We start from the raw sequence: 23207 nt of genomic DNA on the forward strand, positions 1-23207 counted from the left end.
AAAACCGATTTAAATCATACTTAACACAGTTGTTGGAAGCGATATCAAAACACCACGTGCAAAATTTCGGTCAAATCGGACGAGAATTGCGCCCCCTAGAGGCTCAAGAAGTCAAAACCAAAGATCGGTTTATATGGCAGCTTTATCAAAACATAGACCGATATCGCCCATTTACAATCTCATCCGACCTACACTAATAAGAAATATTCTGTCAAAATTTAAAGCGGCTAACTTTACTCCTTCGAAAGTTAGCATGCTTTCGACGGACAGACGGACGGACATGGCTAGTTCGACTTAAAGTGTCATGACGATCAAGGATATACATACTTTATGGGGTCTTAGACGAATATTCCGAAGAGTTCCAAACAGAATGACGAAATTAGTGTACCCCCATCCTATGGTGGAGGGTATACAAATAATAAGAAAATGTTGGTTGGTCTTTGTCTGTCTGTCTTTGAAGAGCTTTTCGTTGAAATTTAGAATTTAAAATTTATTCTTTAAAAAAAATGTAATTGAAATGTTGTCTGTAGAAAAAATTTTAAAGAAATTGTAACTTTAAAAAACAATTTCGAGGGTGGTCCGGACCGTGCTGAGGTTTTGTCATTAGAGAATGTTACTCTGCAATTTTTCCTTTAGAAAAATTTCATTAAAATATAGTTTTTACTAAGAATTTCATTACACCTTTCCTTAGAAAAATAATTTGTATTTGTAGAATATTATATATATGAAATTGTGTCATTTAAAAAACTGTTACTGAAAACTTTTGTTTAGAATAAATTTAATTTAATTTTTTTTTACACCGAATCATTTTAGGGAAACCTCAGGCCCAAAGAATTTTTCTTGACTCGATATTAATGGTGAATTTCATAGAAATCGGTTCAGATTTAGATATAGTTCTCATATATATATCGCCCAATTTTTATTTCCAGAGCCACTGCAAGCGCATTTATTCACCAATCTTAATAACATTTTGTACGCTTTGAACTCTTTCCTTAATGACCACCACAATATCTATAGAGTATCGTCGAAATCGGTTAAGATTAGGTATAGCTCCCACATATATGTTCGTCTGGTTTTTTAAAAATATTCCAATAAAGAGCTCATTTGTTAACCGATTCTCTCGAAATTTGGCTGCAGAGATTTTCTTATTACTATTAATATTTCTGGTGAATATCATAGAAATAAGTCCAGATTTAGATTTTCACTTCTAGAGCCACATCAAACACATTTATTGACCAATCTTGCCAACATTTTGTATAACGCTTTTCTCGATGACTACCACAATACACAATAGCTCCCATATATATGGTCGTCCGATTTTGCTCAAAATTTAGTACATATTTGCTCAAAATTTAGTGCGGATTGTTTAATAACCCACCTGAAAATGGTCCATCAAAAGTGGTTCAGAATAAGATGAAGCTCCCACTTTGTGCTTGTAGGGTTGGTGTATGGTATTATACAGTCGGCATCGTCCGACATTTGCCTTTCCTTACTGGTTATTTAAAAATGTATTTGAGTGTATTTTTGAGTGTATTCTCCTCCATATATACACCAACTTATAAATATACGTAGCTTAATTGGGAAAGGGTAATCGCAAAATGTATGGTCTGAATCGGTCTTTAGCCTGATCTAGCTCTTCTATAAACCCATCTCCCTATTTTACTCCTTGAGCCTCTAAATGGCTCAATTCTTATTCGATTTGGCTGCAAGTTTACACATATACTTCTACTGTGGTCTCAAAAATTCAATTAGCAAAGCAATTATTTTCTTTTATCCTTTGTCTATCTAAAAAGAGATACCGGGAAAGAATTCGACAAATGCGATTTATGGTGGAGGGTATATAAGATTCGGCCCGGCCGAACTTAGCACGCTTTTACTTGTTATACCCACCGCCGAAGGATAGGGTTATTCATTTCCGACCCTATAAAGTACATATATTCTTGGTCCTTGAAAGAATCAAAGGAGATCAAGCTATGTCCACCTGTTCGTCCGTCCGTCTGTCTGTCTGTCCGTCTGTAGAAATCAGAGATAAGTTCGAAGATGGCCACATTTATTGCTCGATTTCGCTGAAATTGGGCACAATGCGGCATATATATATCCCACTTGATATTTGGCTCTAAATTATTGAATTTTTGAAAATGTTTATTTAATCGATAGAGAATCAATGATGGTATAAAATTCCGCCTCAAACATTGAATATATTTCCTGTTTCGATTTGGTAAGATGTCAACACAAAAATTTGTATTGTTTTTTCAAATTTTAAAATGTTTCTATTTCGAAAATTGAAAGACTAGGGAGTATCTTTTAGTATTATTTGTGTCAATACCTTCTCTATCAATAACTTTTTAGGTAGGGCAGATCTCAGGCTATTATTGGGATCATCAGGTAGCGGATAGCTGAACGTCCTATAGGCCAGCTGTAAAAAATAAGACCACGAGCGGCAAAGACCGGGGACATGCTAGAAAATGACCTTTTTACCCGAAGACGTCTTCGCGACATGGCGAACGGATGCCGCCAGTTACCTACGTATTCGTTCACTGAAGTGCTCTACAGATAGATGCAGTTTGGGGAAACCCCTGACAGGGCTGACGCTCGATGCCTCGGAACCATATATTGAGTAATGCAGTTTCCGTTAATACGATATCCAGATTAATGCCTGATCTGGTTCTGAACGCAAGTACCCATAAGGTCTTGCGTTAACCCTCGCGAGGACCTCACTGCTTGGAAAGGCACCCTCGGGGTCAACATAAAGGGCGACAATAGTGATTGAAAGTACACCGAACACCGGTGAATTCTCCACGAGCCTCCGGGGCCAGTGCCGAGAAAGAAAAGAAAGTAAAAAGTACGGCGTTAGACTGTACTCCGGAAAATAGCGCATTCCACGCTTTTCTGCATTTAAATAGAAGTAGCTATGCTAAACACCTATACATCCTCTCCGAATATGTTGTATATCGAATCATATTTGGATATAGCTGCTATGTATATCGATCTCCCGATTTACGGTCTTGAACACACATAAGACTCTTTTATTTCCAAAGTAACACAGTAAACTGTGGCGGGATCGGACTATATTTCCATATAGCTGCTGTAGGTTCTAAATCGTGAATTTTTCCCCGGCCCGGTCGAATGTAATGCCTTTTTACTTGGTTTTAGTATTTAAGGAACAATTTTGTCTACAAACTGTGAACAAATCATGACGATATATACATCTATTATTTTGATTTTATTTGTCCTCAAATTTACACTTTATTTTTATACCCTCCACCATAGAACACCTCGAAATATGCGTCTAAGACCCCATAAAGTATATATATTTTTGATCGTCATGTAATTTTAAATCGCTCTAGCCATGTCCGTCCGTCCGTCCATGCGTCTGTCTGTCGAAAGCACGCTAACTTTCGAAAGAGTAAAGCTAGCCGCTTGAAATTTTGCACAAATACTTTTTATTAGTGTAGGTCAGTTGGTATTGAAAATGGGCCAAATCGGTCCATGTTTTGATATAGCTGCCATATAAACCGATCTTGGGTCTAGACTTCTTGAGCCTCTGGAAGCCGCAATTCTTATCCGATTTAACTGAAATTTTGCACGTAGGGTTTTGGTAGCACTTCCAACAACTACGCTAAGTATGGTTTCAATCGGTCCATGTTTTGATATAGCTGCCATATAAACCGATCTTGGGTCTTGACTTCTTGAGCCTCTAGAGGGTGCAATTCTTATCCGATTTTATTGAAATTTTGCACGTTGTGTTTTGGTAGCAACGATTCCAACAACGATGCTAAGTATGGATCAAATCGGTCCATGTTTTGATATAGCTGCCATATAAACCGATCTTGGGTCTTGACTTCTTGAGGGCGCAATTCTCGTCTTATTTAACTGAAATTTTGCACGTATTGTTTTGGTATCACTTCAAACAACTGTGCTAAGTATGATTCAAATCGGATCTTGGATCTTGACTTCTTAGACCAATAGAGCGCGCAATTCTCATCCGATTTAGCTGAAATTTTGCATGTGGTGTTTTGTTATGACTTCCAATAACTATATTGTTTTATTGGACAACAACAACAAATTGTTTTGAAAATTTAAGTGAAGGTATCATCGGTATTTTTGAAATTGTGTTACTATTTGAAAATCATTTTGAAAATCGAATACATCGTTGGAAGTGTTACAAAAATCTAGGAGTATTCGAGAAAATTGGTGCAGATTTTCTCTTCTTAGAAGCAATTAACCTCACCATAAGGTAACATTTTCGTTTAAGGTCAAAATATGCGTATAAGACCCCATAAAGCATCGTCATGACATTTTAAGTTGATCTAGCCATGTCCATCCATCCGTCCGTCCGTCTGTCTGTCAAAAGCACGCTAACTTTCGAAGGAGTAAAGCTAGGCGCTTGAAATTTTGCACAAACTCTTAATTTTTGGCACAAAAGTTGGATATCATCTCACGGTAGCGGTCACCATTCACAGTTACGTTACGATTCGCATCATCTTTGAAGAAGTACGGTCCGATGATGCCACGAACCCATAAACCACACCAAACTGTGACTATTTCTGGATGCATTGCTAGCTCTGGTAATGATGATCTTCACTCCAAAATCGACAATTCTGCTTATTTACGAACCCATTGAGCCAAAAATAAGCATCGTCGGAAGAAGCGCGCGATGATCTTTCTTTACAGAGGACGCATTTTGATAATAATATGCAATAGTTTGCTAGCGTTCATCGTTTGTAAGATGATTCGTGGCTAATTTATTGACCAAACTGAAGATGTTGGACTGTGATACAAAACACGAAACGTGCGTGAGCTGTTTAAACCAGTGTTGCCAAGAAGATAATAGCTAAAAAATCACCCTTTACATATATAAATCGCCCTATTTGCACTTATAGAGCTGTAGTTATTTAAATTTGAACATATTTGCTCAAAATTTAGTACAGATACTATAGCCCATCTGAAAACCTCCGCCGAGGTCCATGGAGATTGGTTTATAAATACATAAAGCTCCCAATTGGTACTTATAGGGTAGGTGTAGGGCGTTATATAGTCGGCACCGCCCGACTTTGGTCTTTCCTTACAGGTTTTTATTCTATCTCACTGTGCAACACTTGGTTATTACCCTTTTATCAATGTTTTAAGGAAATATACATTAGAACAACCAACCACTTCACTACTTGAGACAGTGATTATCTGGTTTCTAGCAACAGACTCACGACTTCTAATGTCATGGTAATTAAAGGTGTAATTGATATGATACTTACTATGCCGGAGTTTGGAAAAATATACAGCGGTCAAAAAAAGTATTCATCATTCTATGTTTTTTTTTAATAAGTCTACAAAAGACAATTGGAATAAAAACATATTAAACTAATGATGCAGTAGTGCTTGTGTGATATATATGTACACAATTTCATTGTTTTTAAAGAAAAAGATAGTATTTATTGGAACAAAAAGGGCCATTTTACAGCTGAACACAAAAAATTAAACAAAAAAAGTATTCATCATTGCAAAAAAACAAAAAAATAAATAACATAATTTAAAAAAATTAATACTTTGTTATTCGACCACCGCGTCTTATAACTTCTTTTAAACGGTTTGACATCGATTGGACTAATTTAGCGGTTATATTTTGGTCTATATTAGTCCATTCCTCCATTATCACCTGTTGCATTTGACTCTTGCTCGAAAAATTGCGCGTTCTCAATTTGCGTTCGAGATGTTCCCAAAGATGTTCAATTGGGTTCAAGTCGGGACTTTGAGGAGGAGTTTTAATGACTTTGGGGCAGTTATACAGCATCCACATCTTGGTATTTAAAGCAGAATGTTTGGGGTCATTATCTTGATAATATTGAAAGTTATTACGAAGCCCAAGTTTTACAGCACTATCTTTTAAATTCCTCTTTAAAATGTCAATGTAATACTTATGATCCATTACTCCATTAATAATTTCAAGATTTCCCGCTCCTGAAGCCGCCATACACCCCCAAACCATTAAACCACCTCCACCATGTTTTACAGTAGCAACTGTGTTTCGTTCTTCAAGCTCTGTATTTGGTTTTCTGTACACTATGACCTTTCCATCGCACCCCAAAAAAGATTAAACTTGCTCTCGTCTGCAAAAATGACTGTTTTCCAAAATGATTTGGGCTGTTTTACATACATTTTTGCGAAGTTTAGCCTTTTCACTCGGTTTATTTTATTTATAAAGGGCTTCTTACGTGCAGTTCTTCCTCTGTAACTATGCCTTTTGAGTGTATTTCGAATTGTTTGTGTAGTAACTTCCTTCCCTAAATATTCCATAGTGTTTTTACGAAGAATGGTCGCATTTGTCTTCGGAGTTTTCTGAACTTGCCGCACTAGCCAACGCACATCTCCAACTGAAAGTGCTTTTGGTCGACCAGATCTTGGTTTATTGTCAACAGTTTTCGTTTCTGTCCACTTTCTGATGATGGATTGTATAGTAGATCGTGGTCTATTTAATATTTCACTGATAGTTTTTTGAGTTAAACCATTCCTGTGGTGTTTTATTATCAAAACTTTTACCTCATCAGAAACCTCGTTTTGCTTACGACCCATTTTGACAAAAACTATATTTTCAATGAAATTAAATATTTGCTGTCAAGGGCAAAGCCTCCTTTACTAAATAAAACAGAAAAGGGGGATTCCCAAATAATATTTGAATTTGACTTTGATGATAGCACATCAATGATGAATACTTTTTTTGTTCTGTTTTTGGTGTTATTATATAAAATTGCATTTTTTGCGCTAATTAAATTTATTTTTTGAATTTATTTAAAACATATTACGAAAAATAAACTATTGCATAAAACTGCATTATTTGTTTACTTTAAATTTTCTTCAATTACCCAAAATAAGTGAATTTATTATCAATTTTGCTAATGATGAATACTTTTTTTGACCGCTGTAGCTATTGAGCTGGAGTATTGCACGAATGAGCTTGTGTCCATTCATACACTTCTTGAATATTAACTCATATCCCATTTACCTTGTTAAATTCTATACAAGCTGGGCCCATAAGACTATGCCGAAATAAAGCAGAGCTTTTAAATTTGTCTTAGCTTTGCCCGTCCAAATTTAAGTTTTGTATTTCATAGGCTTATTTTAATTTAGAGAAAGTTTATTTAAGTATGTAGGTCGTATAGAATATTCCACGTTGCCATCCATATGCCTTCCTACTTGAGATCAATGTACTCTTGACATTGCTTCCATATTCAGAAGAAGAAGTGTTTGAACAAAGAGCCAAAAAAAAAAAAAATTAACCCAAGTCTAATATTAAGACACTACGTAGATATCTGTAAGTGGATGATGCCTAATAACAGATTGTCATGATTTTTTTTGCTAATTTGATTGTCATTGTTACCAAAAAACGGAAACAAACACTTCAAATTTTCATTAATTACACATCAAAATCAATGTATCAAAGGGTAAGTAAAATCGAATGAAAACAAAAGTAAAAACCAAAATATATTTTTTGTGTTTTTGTTTAGAAAAGATATATTTTTTATATATTCTTTCTCTAAAGTATTTTTTTTTTATCTTAATCTAAATATTAGGGCTAAGTTGTGGATTGCTATTGTTTAGGATTTAGTCTATTTGGCATAACAGTAGATTTGGTTGGGAGAATTACCAAGACTGACCACCCTGGCTCCAGCCTCCAGCGCCACCGCCGGCACCACCGCCATAGCCGCCGCCACCGCCACCTTGGCTCCAGCCACCAGCACCGCCACCGGCACCACCGCCATAGCCGCCACCAGCACCACCGCCATAGCCGCCACCACCACCGGAACTTTGGACTTGGACAATGTAGACTTTGGCAGCACCGCCTCCACCATAACCACCACCTCCTCCATAGCCACCACCTCCATGACCGCCACCGCCGCTATAACCGCCGGCGCCCCCATGGCCACCGCCTCCATAGCCACCACCTCCATGGCCACCGCCTCCATAGCCACCACCTCCATGGCCACCGCCTCCATAACCACCACCACCGCCTCCTGGGCCGCCACCATATCCACCAGCGCTGGCACCAGCACTAGCACTAGCACCGCCACCACCACCACCAAGGCCGCCACCCAAACTTCCCAACAAAGCAAGTTTGGAGGAAATCAATCCTTGTATATCAAAGCCACCGCCTCCACCGCCTAAACCGCCACCACCTCCACCGCCTCCCAAACCGCCCAACAATGAGCCCAGGGAGCGTTTTTGAATTGTGTGTGCTTGGCCGCAAGCAGCTAAGGCGGCCAACACCACCAAAATACAGACGAAAGGTCTCATAACACCAGCGTTATCCTAGTCAGACGATAAAATCCACAAAAGTTTAGTAATCCAATGAAGGGAACGATACAACGTTAACTACTTTAACCAACCATGGTGAGGTGGCATTTATACGAAACTCATGTATTAGAAAATTTCCAATGGTCAATTTACATTTAGTCAGCCGAAAAAGCAAAGAAACCAAAACTCAGAATTAGAATACACCCTCAGCGCTGGAGGTTCCCTTTATGGCTCTGTAAGTGGCAGAGGTTAGAGAGAAATACAACATTAAGCCGAATGCTCTACGAAATTCTTTGGTGGGGGTTATGTTCGTGTTCTGCTGAATAATATTTGCATTAAAATAACCCGATTGTTTTCAGCCAACACAAAAACTAATTCACCACAAACATAGTTTATTAAACCAACAGCAGCAGCAGCAGCAGCATCTTCTGTTGTTTGTTTTGGTCATATCTTCTTTTTCGGCTATCCACTCGATGTGAGAGAATGATATTCGTGTCCAATTCAAGGGTTGAACCGGTATTTGTTTGAACTCAGTCACCTCAGTCACTGGCTGGAATTGGCAACACAGTGCAAACATTGCAATAATCTATCACCTGGCAGTATGGTTGATCGCCCTCGCTTGGTTTTAATAAAATATCAAACACTTTAATGTATGTTTGTCATTTGAACGACAACTGCTACGCACGAAGTTTCCAAACATTTTTCATATGATTTTTATTGAAAAATAGGCCTTCGATAATGGTATCACTTGTAGTTACGGAAGAAATACAGCGCAAATACAATAAAACTAAATTGTCGCCACACCCCTACAATACGAGGTATGTACATACCGATCAGCACCATATGGAACTTAAATGAAAGGTATTTCAGAGTAGAAAAATAAACCCACTTTTGGGACCAAGTATGTAGTGGGATGGCCCAGACACCAAAACACCCACAAACAAGTAAAAAGGCGTTAAGTTCGGCCGGGCCCAACTTTGGATACCCACCACCTCTGGTATATATGTAAAACACCTTTCGTTATAATCCGGTGAAAAATGCATAATTTATGACCCCATAGCAGCTCTATCGAAACATCGTCCGATTTGGACCAAATTCGACACAGATATTGAGTGGTCTTATAAGAACAAGTCATTGTTCAATTTTGTAGAACAAAATATTGGTCTTTTTGGTATCCAAATATCGACCGATCTGAACTATAAACGCGAATGCCGAAAAGCCTAACATAAGTCACTATGTAAAATTTCAGCGAAATCGTATTATAAATGTGCCTTTTATAGGACCAAGACTTTAAATCGAGAGATCGGCCTATATGGCAGCTACATCCAAATCTGAACCGATCTGAGCCAAATTAAAGAGCGCTGTCGAAGGACCTAACACAACTCACTGTCCGAAATTTCGGCTACATCGGACAATAAATGCGCCTTTTATAGCCCCAACGCTTTGAAAAGAGAGATCAGTTTATATGGCGGCTATATCCAAATCTAGGACGATCTAGGCCAAATTGAAGAAGGATGTCGAAGGGTCTAACACAACTCACTGTCTCAAATTTCGGCGTCATCGGACAATAAATGCGCCTTTTATGGGCCCAAAGCCTTAAATCGAGAGATAGGCCGATATGGCAGCTATATCCAAATCTGGGACGATCTAGGCCAAATTGTAGGTGATTATTGAAGGTCCCAACACAATTCACCGTCCCAAATTTTGGCGACATCAGACAATAAATGCTTCTTATATGGGCCCAAAACCTTAAATAGAGAGATCGGTCTATATGACAGCTATATGCAAATCTTGGACGATCTAGGCCAAATTGAAGAAGAATATTGAAGGGCACAACACAACTCACTGTCCCAAATTTCGGCAAAATCGGACAATAAATGCGTCTTTTATGGGCATAAGACCTTAATTCGAGAGACCGGTCTATATGGCCGTTATATCTAAATCTAAACCATAATGTGCCATATTGCAGAAAGATGTCGAGGGGCCTAACACAACTCAATGTCCCAACATCGGAAAATAAATGCTTCTTATATGGGCCCAAAACCTTAAATCGAAAGATCGGTCCATATGACAGCTATATGCAAATCTAGAACGATCTAGGCCAAATTGAAGAAAAATGTCGACTGGCCTAACACAACTCACTGTCAAAAATTTCAGCAAAATTGGGTAATAAATGTGGGTTTTATGGGCCTTAGACCCTAAATCGGCGGATCGGTCAATATGGGGTCTATATCAAGATATGGTCCGTTATAGCCCATCTTCGAACTAAACCTGCTTATGGACAAAAAAAGAATCTGTGCAATGTTTCAGCTCAATATCTCTACTTTTAAAGACTGTAGCGCAATTTCAACTGACAGACGGACGGACATAGCTAGATCGTTTAGATTTGCACGCTGATCAAGAATATATATACTTTATAGGGTCGGAAATGGATATTTCGATGTGTTGCGAATGGAATGACAAAATAAATATACACCCATCCTTCGGTGGTGGATATAAAAAGACATATTCAGCGATCTTAGCAATATGGGTTTCAAATGAAAAGTTATTTTGGAATAGGACTCTAATATATCCACCTCCGGAAACAAATGTCCCTCAAAAAGCCCAAACAAGACACACTTAACAACATGGAATATTGGGCACATATGATTAGTATTTGGGAGATATGCCGAGATCTGGTTAACGAGTTCGAAAACCCAAAATCTTCTTCGCAGCGCAAGGATTAAAAAATTCGCCTATGATGTTAAACGTCTGAATTCGAATCTTGGATAGAACATCAGAATAAATTTTCAATCAGGCTTATCAACTCGTAATGCTGGCGGCATATGAGGTACTGTGTCATTAAAAAAAACCTTCCCTGAACTTCTGATGTCATGTCGGATTATATATATAGCCGCTATACAGTGCAGTCTTAAAGTCTTGAGTCAATAAATTGTTCATTTTTCATCCGATTTCGATGAAATTTGGCAAAGTGTGTTCTGGCAGACCCCCACCTTTTCCTGTCAAATGTGGTCCAGATCGGACCATCTCTGGATTTGGCTGCCGTATAGACCGATCTCCCGATTTGTAGTATTGAGCCCATAAAATGAGCATTTTTCATCCGATTTATATGAAATTTAAAACAGTGCGTTTTGGTTCCACTCTAAATCTTTTGGTTGAATATCGTCCAGATTGGGCCATATAGGGAATGTGGACCAGATTGGACTATTAGGTACTGAGAACAGTAGTAAGATTTAGAAGACCCCAACACATTATTGACAAATGTGGTGAATATATGCGCATATGTGAATATGGCCCCAAGTTTAGCCGTTAAAGGCAGATAACAATCAAAATAGTGGCATATTTTATCCATTAATCTACCATTAACAACTATATCCACGCAGGACATATTTTATATGCTCAAGAATTACAATTGCAAAATCGAAACGGTAATTCTGAATTAAGTTTCATCCAAATCGGGTGAAAAAAGTTCCTTTTACGGGCTCAATACTACATATCGGGAGATTGGTCTATGTAGCAGCTTTATCCAAATACGGTCCGATCTGAACCACATTTGACAGGAATGGGTAGGGGTTTACCAGAACACACTGCGCCAAATTTCATCGAATTCGGGTAATAAATGGATCTTCTATGGTTTTAATACCCTATATGGGGAGACCCGGCGGTCGGTCTATAGGGCAGGTATATCCAAATATAGTCCGATCTGAACCACACTTCACAGAAATGGGTAGAGGTCCACCAAAACACACAGTGCCAAATTTAATCGAAATCGGATGAAAAATAACCAATTTATAACTAAAATCCGATCTTATGAGATCAGAAGGTCAGGTTTATATACTTCCAAAATTTGTGCTATGTATGGTTCAAATCAGTACATAACCTGATATAGCTTCCATATAAACTGATCCGGGATCTTGATTTCATAATCCTCTAGAGGGTGCAATTCTTATCCGATTTGGCTGAAATTTTGTGAAACGGCCTTTCCCATGACCTTCAACATACGTGTCCAATATGGTCTTATTTAATCTATAGCTTGATACAGCTCCCATGAACACCGATCTTCCGATTATACTTCTTGATCCCTTACAAGGCGCAATTCTTATCCAAATGGACTAAAATATTACCCAATGATTTCTACTATGGTCTTCGATATTCAAGCTATTTAGGGCCCGAATCGGACTATAACATGATAAAGCTCACATAGCATAACAATTCTAATCCATTATCCTTTGTCGGCCTAAAATGATATACCGGGAAAGAACTCGACAAATACGATCCATGGTGGAGGGTATATAAGATTCGGCACGGCGGAACTTGTCACACTCTTACTTTTTATTTATTATTTTTTAAATTTGTATACCCTACACCACCACTGTGGTATAGGGTATTATATTGGGTTGCCCAAAAAGTAATTGCGGATTGTTTAAAAGAAAGTAAATGCATTTTTAATAAAACTTAGAATGAACTTTAATCAAATATACTTTTTTTACACTATTTTTCTATAGCAAGCTAAAAGTAACAGCTGATAAGTGACAGAAGAAAGAATGCAATTACATAGTCACAAGCTGTGAAAAAATTTGTCAACGCCGACTATATGAAAAATCCGCAATTACTTTTTGGGCAACCCAATAACTTTGTGCATTTGTTTTAGCTATGTCCCTCTGTCTGTCCATGTATTCTTGTAATCAAGGTACAGGTCGCATTTGTTGTCCAATTTTCATAAAATTTAGATTTAGATATAGCTCCCATATATAGCTTTCATCCCATATGGCTTTTTTTAAGCCGAAGAAGCCAAAATTTTGGTCTGATCTTTACCAAATGCTTCAAGTATTTTTTTGACGTGCCAATATGTGTGCAAAATTTCATCAAAATCGGTTCTGATTAAGACATAGTTCCCTTACATATCTTTCATCCTATTTGACCTATTAATGCTGCAGAAGCTAAAATTTTGGACCGATCTTTACCAAATTTGGCATAAAGTGCTTTTTATGACGTACCAATATGTGTGCAATATTTCATCTGATTAGGATCATATTTAGAAATAGCTATCATATATATCTTTCATTAGATCCAGTTTAGATTATTAAAGCTGTAGAAGCTACAATTTTGGACCGATCATTACCAAATTTGGCATGAAATGCTTTTTACGACGTACCAATATGTGTGCAATATTTCATCAGAATAGGATCATATTTAGAAATAGCTCCCATATATATCTTTCATCTGATATGGTCTTTTAAGACTATAGAAGCTACAATTTGGTATGATCTTTACTAAGTTTTTCACGAGGCGTTTTGTTTAACGGCCCAATATGTGTGAAAAATTTCACCATCATCATCAGTACTATCACGTCTATATAGCAGCTATATCCAAATCTGGACCGATCTGGGTCAAATTGAAGAGGGATGTCAAAGGCCCAAACACAACTAAATCTCCCAAATTTCGGCGACGTCCAAAACCGTAAATCAAGAGATCGGTTTATAGGGCAGCTATATGCAAATCTGAACTGATCTAAGTCAAATTGCAGAAATATGTCGAAGAGCCTAACACAACTTACAGCCCCAAACCTCGGAGAAATCGGACAACAAATGCGCCTTTTATGGCCCCAAAAATTTAAATCGAGAGATCACTCTATATGGCAGCTATATCCAAATCTGGACCGATATTGGCCAAATCGTAGAAAGATGTCGAGAGGCCTAACACAACTCGGGCAATAAATGCCCTTTTTATGGTCCTAAGACCATAAATCGAGTGATCGGTCTATATCGCAGCTATATCCAAATCTGGGCCGATTGAGACAAATTGAAGAAGGATGTCGAAGGGCCTAACACAACTCACTGTCCCAAATTTTAGGAAAATCGGACAATAAATGCGCCTTTTATGGGCCCGAGACCTTAAATCGGCGGATCCGTCTATATGGCTGCTATATCCAAATCTGGACCGATCTGGGAGGAGGATGGCGATAGCTCTAAGACAACTCACTGTCCCAAATTTCGGCAAAATCGGATGGTTAGTGTGGCTTTTATGGGCCTAAGACCTTAAATCGGCGGATCGTCTATATGGGGGCTATATCATGGTAAAGTCCGATATAGCCCATCTTCGAACATAATACTTATGGACAAAAATAAAATCTGTGCAAAGTTTCAGCTCAATAGCTCTATTTGTAAAGACTGTAGCATGATTTCAACACACAGACGGACGGACAAGAATATACATACTTTACTAGCTGAAGCGGGCCCGCTCCGCTGCGTCTTCTTTTACTTTATTTGAAACAAAATTATCCTTTGAATATTTATTTTCGACAATTAAATAAAAGCTCTTTAAATGAAATATTCTTCTCATTAGAGGAGAAGAACATTACCTTTAATTTGAGCCTCATATTGCCATGGCCGGCAAATATAAACCCGCTGGTTAATATGTGTGCCCGCTGGCTCCTTGGACCCAAATTTTAATACCATATTCTTTTTCTGGTCTCCAATACCTTTCATTTGATAACCTTATTGTACCCATTGGACCACTTTCGGATACGGTTGACGTTTTTGGGATAAGAGGGAGGGTCCGCCTCCACCCGATATCTAAAAATTATATAGCCTATGTTTCCTTCCAGACAAATGTACACAATCTATGAACATTTTAAGAAAATCGGTTAACCAAGTATCATATTGTCATAATGGGTCTAATGGCGTTTTTAAGGGATGGTGTGACCCCCTATACTTCGATCTGATTTTGTATTTAAGATTCGAAATCTACTCCCGAATACCTTTCATTTGAGCCCCATATTAAAATGAACGTCCAATATGTCTGTTTGGTGTAGTTTTGGGGTTGGGTTGGCCCGAAGGGTACTTAGACTAAAATTTTAATACAATATTCGTATTCTACTCTCCAATACCTTTAATTTGATACCTATATTGTCCTGATCGGTCCACTTTTGATATTGGGTTGTGTTTTTGGCAAAGGGGGAGGGTCCGTCCCCCTTCCCATACCGTACAGCCTATGTTTCCTTCCAGACCAACCTACACAATATGCGAAAATTTTCTAGAAAATCGGTTCTGTCATTTTTCAGTCTATACGAACAAACAAACCGAGTCCCATATATCCGTGATTGGCTAATGTGCCCAATTTTTGGCGTTTTTGTGGGGGTGTGGTGACCCCCTATACTTCGAAAAGAACTTGTATGCCAGATTCGTTATCTACTCCCGCATTCTTTTAATTTGATACCAATATTGTCCTTATCGGTCCACTTTCGATGTATGGTTGTTTTGTGGGGGTAACGGTGGATCCTCCACCTCACATCCCCTTTCCGATATCAATAAATAATAAAGTCTATTCCTACTTCCTGACCGTATTCGTAATCCAGAATACCTTTCATTTGAGTCCCATATTGTCATGATCGTCAAATAAACCTTTGAGTTTTGGGGCTGGGGCGGCCCCCCTGGTACTTGGACCCAACTTTTATTATGAAATTCGTACTCTACTCTTGAATACGTTTCAATTGAATCCCATATTGTCCCGATAATAACAAAAAATAATGATCTTTTTAGTAGCTATATCTAAAAAAAACCGATCTGAACCATATACGACACAGATGTCGAAAAGCCTAATATAAGTCACTGTGTCAAACATCCGTGAAATCGAATTATAAATGCGCCTTTTATGGGGTCAACACTTAAAATCAATATATCGGTCTATATGGCAGCTATATCCAAATCTGGACCGATTTGGGTCAAGTTGCAAAAAAGAATTTCGAAGAGACTAACAACTCACTGTCCCAAATTTCGACGAATTCGGACAATAAATGCGCCTTTTATGGGCCTAAAACCTTAAATCGAGAGATCGTTCTATATGGCAGCTATATCCAAATCATAACCGATCAAAGCCAAATTGAAGAAGCATATCGAAGGGCCCAACACAACTCACTGTCCCAAATTTCGCCGACATCGGACAATAAATGCGCCATTTATGGCCCCAAACCCTTAAATCGAGAGATGGGTCTATATCGCAGCTATATCCAAATCTTAACCGATCTGTGCCATATTGCAGAAGTATGTCGAAGGGCCCAACACAACTTTCTGTCCCAAATTTCGGCGACATCAGAGAATATATGAGGCTTTTATGGACCCAAAACTATTAATCGAGTGATCGATCTATATGGCAGCTATATTCAAATCTAGACTGATCTGTGCCAAATTGAAGAAGAATTTCGAAGGTCCTAACACAACTCACTGTTCCAAATTTCGGCGACATCGGACAATAAATGCGCCCCTTATGGGTCCAAAACCTTAAATCGAGAGATCGGTCTATAAGGCAACTATATCCAAATCTGGACCCATCTAAGCCAAATTCAAGAAAGATATCGAGTGGCTTAACACAACTCACTGCCCCAAATTTCAGCAAAATCGGAAATAAATGTGGCTTTTATGGACCTAAGACCCTAAATCGGCCGATCGGTCTATATGACAGCTATATATAAATCAGGATCGATCTGGGCTAAATTGAAGAACGATGTCGACTGGCCTAACTCAACTCAATGTCCCAAAATTTCAGCAAAATCGGATGATAAATATGGCTTTTATGGGCCTAAGACCCTCAATTGGCGGATCGGTCTATATGGGGCTATATCAAGATATAGCCATGGCTAGATCGTCTTACATTTTTACGCTGATCAAGAAAATATATACTTTATTGGGTCGGAAATGGATACTTCGATGTGTTGCAAACGGAATGACAAAATTAATATACCCCCTCCTTCGGTGGTAGGTATAAAAAATAAGGTTTTTAAGCATGCTTTTTCAACAAAGTCTAATCAAGGAAAATATTTTTTTTACCAAAAAATGCAAAAAATACACATTTTCATATTTTTTGACTTCCAAACTGTATAACTTTTAGCTGAGTAATCTGATATAGACCGTTGCGGCAGCAAAGTTGTTGTCCGAATCATGCATTAAAATCGTTGTCCGAATCATAAAATAGAATCGAAAAACAAGTGCCTTCGTAAATTGCAAAATACAAAGCAGATCTTGGACAAAATTGCAGCAACAAAAATTAAAAGTTGAATATCTCCAAAACCAGTGGAGATATTGTATGCCTGAGTACCATCCAGCAAAAAAAGAACGTTGAAAATCGGATTTGGCAGCCCCAAAAATTTTTCGGATTACCGAGGTGACCAACTTTAGGGGCCCGCACACGAACTCGCTGACACCTCAGATCTAACCATTCAATTTTTCAAAGAGACATCTCTACCCGTTCTCGCACAGCATATTTATACCCTACACCACCACTATGGTACAGGATATTGTAAGTATGTGCATTTGTTTGCAACGCTAAGAAGGAGAAGAGCTAGACCCATTGATAAGCATACCGATCGACTCAGAATCACTTTGTGATTCGATGTAGCCATGTCCGTCTGTGAGTCCATGTATTCTTGTAATCAAAGTGCAGGTCGTATTTGTAGTGCAATCATCACGAAATTTTGCACATATCACATTTTTGGCTCAAGACGAACGCTATCGATTTTGGTAAAAATCGATTCAGATTTAGATATAGCTCCCATATATATCTATAGTCCGATTTGCACTTAAATCGCCATAGTAACTACAATTTTAACCAATCAGCACAAAATTTGGCACGGACTATTCTGTTACTGATTTTATCATATCTGCAAAATCTCATCAAAATCGGTTCAGCTTAAGATATAGCTCCCATAAATATAAGTATCGCCTGATTTTTACTTAAATGGCCGTAGTAGGTACAATTTTTACCGATCTACACAAAATTTGGCACTGAGAGTTTTGTTTTTGATCCTAATATATCTGCAAGATTTCATCAAAATCGGTTCCGATTTAGATATAACTACCATACATATGTGTCGCCCGATTTGCACTTAAATGGCCGTCATAACAACAAATTTCGACCGATCTTCATAAAATTTGGCACGCATTATATTTTACTCATCTAAACATATATGCATAGTCTCATTATAATCGGCTAAGATTTGAATATATAGCGCCTATATATATTTCGCCCGATTTACATTTTTAAGGCCGCAATAAATAAAATTTACAACCAATCTGCACAAAATTTGGAACCGATTGTTTTGTTATTGATCTTAACATATCAGCAAGATTTCATCAAAATCGGTTCAGATTTAGATATAGCTTATAACGCTGTAATAAACACAATTTGTAACCGATATGCACGGATTGTTTTGTAACTGATTTTAATATATATGAGAAATTTCATCAAAATCGGTTCAATTTTGTAGCACGCCCGACTTTTGCCTTTCCTTACTAGTTGTTATTAGTTCTTTTTTTTCCATTTTCTCCCACTGTGTGATGGTTGAAGTGATCTGAGTGGAGTGCCATATATATTAATGCCAGGGACCACGCAAACTTGAAGAACTAGGAACCACTTTAGACATTCCTGAAACTCTAATAGCTGTGGACATACCACAAACGATTCTCAAGCCGATGCATCGAGATACAGCTCGAGGAGGGACGGATAAAGACGATCACAAATTGCTTCAGTGTACTAATCTTAACTTGAAGAAGTATACTGCTTTGGTATCGTTGGCTTGAACAAGCCTATTCATGAACAGCAACTAAAGGTAAATATTTTTGAAGATACTTTGTTGGCGTCTAGGAAGAGGAAACCAAAAATTTACTGCCAGCGTGACATGTAGAAGTTACACTTAAGGTTCTCAATTATTGGTAGGTACGATCTTCCTTCTCATTTTCGGGGGTTTTACACTGATCTAATTTGTATCAAAGACTCTGATTGCTGCTTGTCACTATAGCATGGATGTTTGTCCTTTATTCCCTTTGCCCCTTTTTATTAGTATAGTTATTTCCATAATTGGCAATTTAAGTGCATGTATTAATGGAGAGTCCTAAGCTCAGAGATTACGTTCGTTGTGATAGTTCTTGTTACTTTCTTAGTAAATCTAATTTACCTATTATAATGATATCATACTTCCTTGTAGACAAATTTCAACCGATATTCATATGAAGAATTTAAAGAAAATCCAGTTAGTCTTTATCTGAATGATGGCACGACTCGTTTATGTGTTAAAATTTGGCGACGCTATATCCAGTTTTAATTCAAGTTTTTATATGCCCCATTGTTATTGCAATAAACTTTATATGAATGGATCGAAGAAACTAGTTTGAAATTTCTTCAATAAATAAAAATCTAATTTTTGAAATTTTGTACAAATGTCAATTTTTAATTCAGTATAATGAAGAGTCCTTGTGGAATGATTTGCGTTTTAGATGCATTTATATGACAATGAGTTGGGGTAGTTGTGTGAACATTCTTTTGACTTACAAGTTATTTGTGAAAATTGCGACTTAGTCTATAGTGTACAACTAGATTTATGATGAAATTGATTAAATTTGAAAGGTAATGGTAAATTTGTTATTCTATCGGCCCCAACCGCCGCCGCCACCGCCTTGGCTCCATCCACCAGCACTGCCGCTGGCACCACCTCCATAGCCACCACCTCCATAGCCACCACCTCCATAGCCACCACCTCCATGGCCACCACCTCCATAGCCACCACCGCCGCCAGAACTTTGTACATGGACTATATAAACTTTGGCAGCAGAGCCAGCTCCACCGTAACCACCACCACTGCCGCCAGAATAACCACCACCGCCGCCGTAATGACCGCCACCACCATAGTCGCCACCTCCATAGCCGCCACCACCGCCAGAGTGTCCGCCTCCACCACCACCGCCTGAATAACCGCCTCCGCCACTAGCATGTGCGGCAGCCGATCCACCGCCTCCACCACCACCTAGGCCACCGAACAATCCACCGAGCGAAGAAAGTTTCGAGGTGAACAAACTTTGTATACCTCCGAGTCCGCCACCAAGACCACCAAGGCCACCACCCCCTCCATAACCCTCACCGTGGCCATCACCATGGCCACCACCGCCGCCACCTCCTCCTAATCCACCCAAACCGCCTAATAGTTGACTTAGACCACGTTTCTGAATTGAATGGCCTTGGCCACAGGCTGCAAAAGCGCCCAATATCACCAATATGCAGGTGAAATGTTTCATGATGGTCGTATCCAAAACCGTTTTCCTATAATCCACAAAGTTCGGTAATCCAAAGTAGTGAAAGATCAAGTCTGAACTAACCTGCCAACCCATCAACAAGAAACATTTATACAAATTTTGTTCTGCTAAGAAAAAACTCTCCAATAATATTATAACTAAATTGCAAGATAATCATCAGCAAAGCATGCTTTTTAGAATTCTTGGATACTTATTCGTCCCCTCTGCCACACAAATTCTATATGATGATGTTTGGGTTCTTTTGAATATTAGCATTAAAATAGACCCAATATGCAAAACAAAGCATCAAAATGCATCGCTTCAGGTTTTAAAGAATGACGCTGAAAAAGTAGACGTAAAAAAGTTGCTGAGCAGCATAGCTTGTTTTCTTGCAATTTTATTTATTAGCTCCATTTTCAAAATTATTTTTTCTTTGGATTCTTGGTTTTCTTCACATAGATTAATGCTAGAATTTTTTTTCTTCAAGCTAATGATGTACGAAGACGGGTTAAACAAGTAAAAAGGCGTTAAGTTCGGCCGAACTTTGGATACCCACCACCTCGGGTATATATGTAAAACACCTTTCGTCAAAATCCGGTGAAATATGCATACCTTATGCCCCATAGCAGCTATATCGAAATATGTTCCGATTTGGACCAAATACTAATAGGTACAAGTCATTGTTCAATTGTGTATAACAAAATATTGATCTTTTTAGTAACTATATCTAAAAATAAACCGATCTGAACCATATACGACACGGATATCGAAAAGCCTAATATAAGACACTTTGGCAAATTTCATTGAGATCGGATTATAAATGCGCCTTTTATGTGGCCAAGACTTTAAATCGAGATATCGGTCTATACGGCAGCTATATCCAAATCTGAACCGATTTGGGCCAAGTTTCAGAAAACTGTCGAAGCGTGTAACACAACTCACTGTTCCAAATTTCGGCGACATCGGCGCATTTTATGGGCCCAAAACCCTAAATCGAGAGATTGGTCTAAATGCAGCTTTATCTAAATTTGGACCGATCTGAGCCAAATTGAAGAAGAATGTCGAAGCGTCTAACACAACTCACTGTTCCAAATTTCGGCAACATCGGACAATAAATGCGCCTTTTATGGATCCAAAATCTTAAATCGAGAGATCGGTCTGTATGGCAGCTATATGCAAATCTGGACCGATCTGTGCCATATAACAAAAGTATGTTGAGGGGCTTAACTTAACTCACTGTCCCAAATTTCTGCGACATCGGACAATAAATGCGCCTTTTATGGGCCCTAAACCTTAAATCGAGAGATCGATCTATATGGCAGATAATTCCAAATCTAGACCGATCTGGGCCAAATTGAAGAAGGATGTCGAAGGGCTTAACATAACTTACTGTCCCAAATTTCATCGGATAATAAATGTAGCTTTTATGGGCCTAAGACCCTAAATCGGCGGATCGGTTTATATGGCAACAATATCTAAATCTGGACCGATCTGGCCAAAGTGAAGGAGGATGTCGAAGGGCCTAACTCAATTCATTGTCCCAAGTTTCAGCAAAATCGGATAATAAATGTGGCTTTTATGGGCCTAAGAACCTAAATAGGCGGATCGGTCTATATGGGGCCTATATCAAGATATAATCCAATATAGCCCATTTTTGAACTTAATACGCTTATGAATAAAACAAGTAATAGCGTGCTAAGTTCGGCCGGGCCGAATCTTATATACCCTCCACCATGGATCGCATTTGTCGAGTTCTTTTCCCGGCATCTCTTGGAGACCTGTGTAAAATGTCAGCCAATTTGAATAAGAATTGCGCCCTTTGGCGGCTCAAGAAATAAAATAGGGAGATCGATTTATATAGGAGCTGTATCGGGCTATAGATCGATTCAGACCATAATAAACACGTATGTTGATGGCCAAGAGAGGATCCGTCGTACAAAATTTCAGGCAAATCGGATAATAATTGCGACCTCTAGAGGCTCAATAAGTCAAGATCCCAGATCGGTTTAAATGGCAGCTATATCAGGTTATGAACCGATTTAAACCTTATTTGACACAGTTTTTGAAAGAAAAAATAACAAGTAAAAGCGTGCTAAGTTCGGCCGGGCCGAATCTTACATACCCTCCACCATGGATCGCATTTGCCGAGTTCTTCTCCCGACATCTCTTCTTAGGCAAAAAGGATATAAGAAAAGATTTGCTCTGCTATTATTATATTATTACATGTTGGAGACCTATGTAAAATGTCAGCCAATTCGAATAAGAATTGCGCCCTTTGGGAGCTCAAGAAGTAAAATAGAGAGATCGATTTATATGGGAGCTGTATCGGGCTATAGACCGATTCAGATCATAATAAACACGTATGTTGATGGTCATGAGAGGATCCGTAGAACATAATGTCATTCCAATCGGATAAGAATTGCGCCCTCTAGAGGCTCAAGAAGTCAAGATCCCAGATCGGTTTATATGGCAGCTATATCAAAACATGGACCGATTTAAACCATTCTTGGCAAAGTTGTTGGATATCATAACAAAACACGTCGTGCACATTTATTGGATATCATAACAAAACATGTTGTGCAAAATGTCATTCCAATGGGATAGGAATTGTGCACTCTAGAGGCTCAAGAAGTCAAGACCCATGATCGGTTTATATGGCAGCTATATCAAAACATGGACCGATATGACCCATTTACAATACCAACCGACCTACACTAATAAGAAGTATTTGTGCAAAACTTTAAGCGGCTAGCTTTACTCCTTCGGAAGTTAGCGTGCTTTCGACAGACAGACGGACGGACGGACGGACAGACGGACGGACATGGCTAGATCGACATAAAATGTCGCGACGATCAAGAATAT

At 38.5% G+C, this 23207-nt stretch overlaps 2 protein-coding genes across 2 annotated transcripts in view; both read right to left on the reverse strand.

The window, feature by feature from the left end:
- Nucleotides 1-8286, reverse strand: part of LOC106090247 (uncharacterized) — a 42750-nt gene extending 34464 nt beyond the window's left edge. Inside the window, exons 1-2 of the mRNA XM_059367168.1 lie at nt 7992-8286; nt 7640-7937 (exon numbers count right to left, since the gene is read on the reverse strand). Of these exons, the coding sequence (XP_059223151.1) occupies nt 7640-7937; nt 7992-8286 (593 nt within the window). The remainder of the gene's footprint in view (nt 1-7639; nt 7938-7991) is intronic.
- Nucleotides 8287-19703: 11417 nt separating this feature from the next.
- LOC106090246 (uncharacterized) lies at nt 19704-20348 on the reverse strand. Its single transcript, XM_013256378.2, has one exon. It carries the CDS (start codon nt 20346-20348, stop codon nt 19704-19706), a length of 645 nt encoding a protein of 214 aa, XP_013111832.2.
- Nucleotides 20349-23207: the final 2859 nt, after the last annotated feature.

This window comes from Stomoxys calcitrans, chromosome 4 (genome assembly GCF_963082655.1).
Source record: "Stomoxys calcitrans chromosome 4, idStoCalc2.1, whole genome shotgun sequence".
Taxonomy (NCBI): domain Eukaryota; kingdom Metazoa; phylum Arthropoda; class Insecta; order Diptera; family Muscidae; genus Stomoxys; species Stomoxys calcitrans.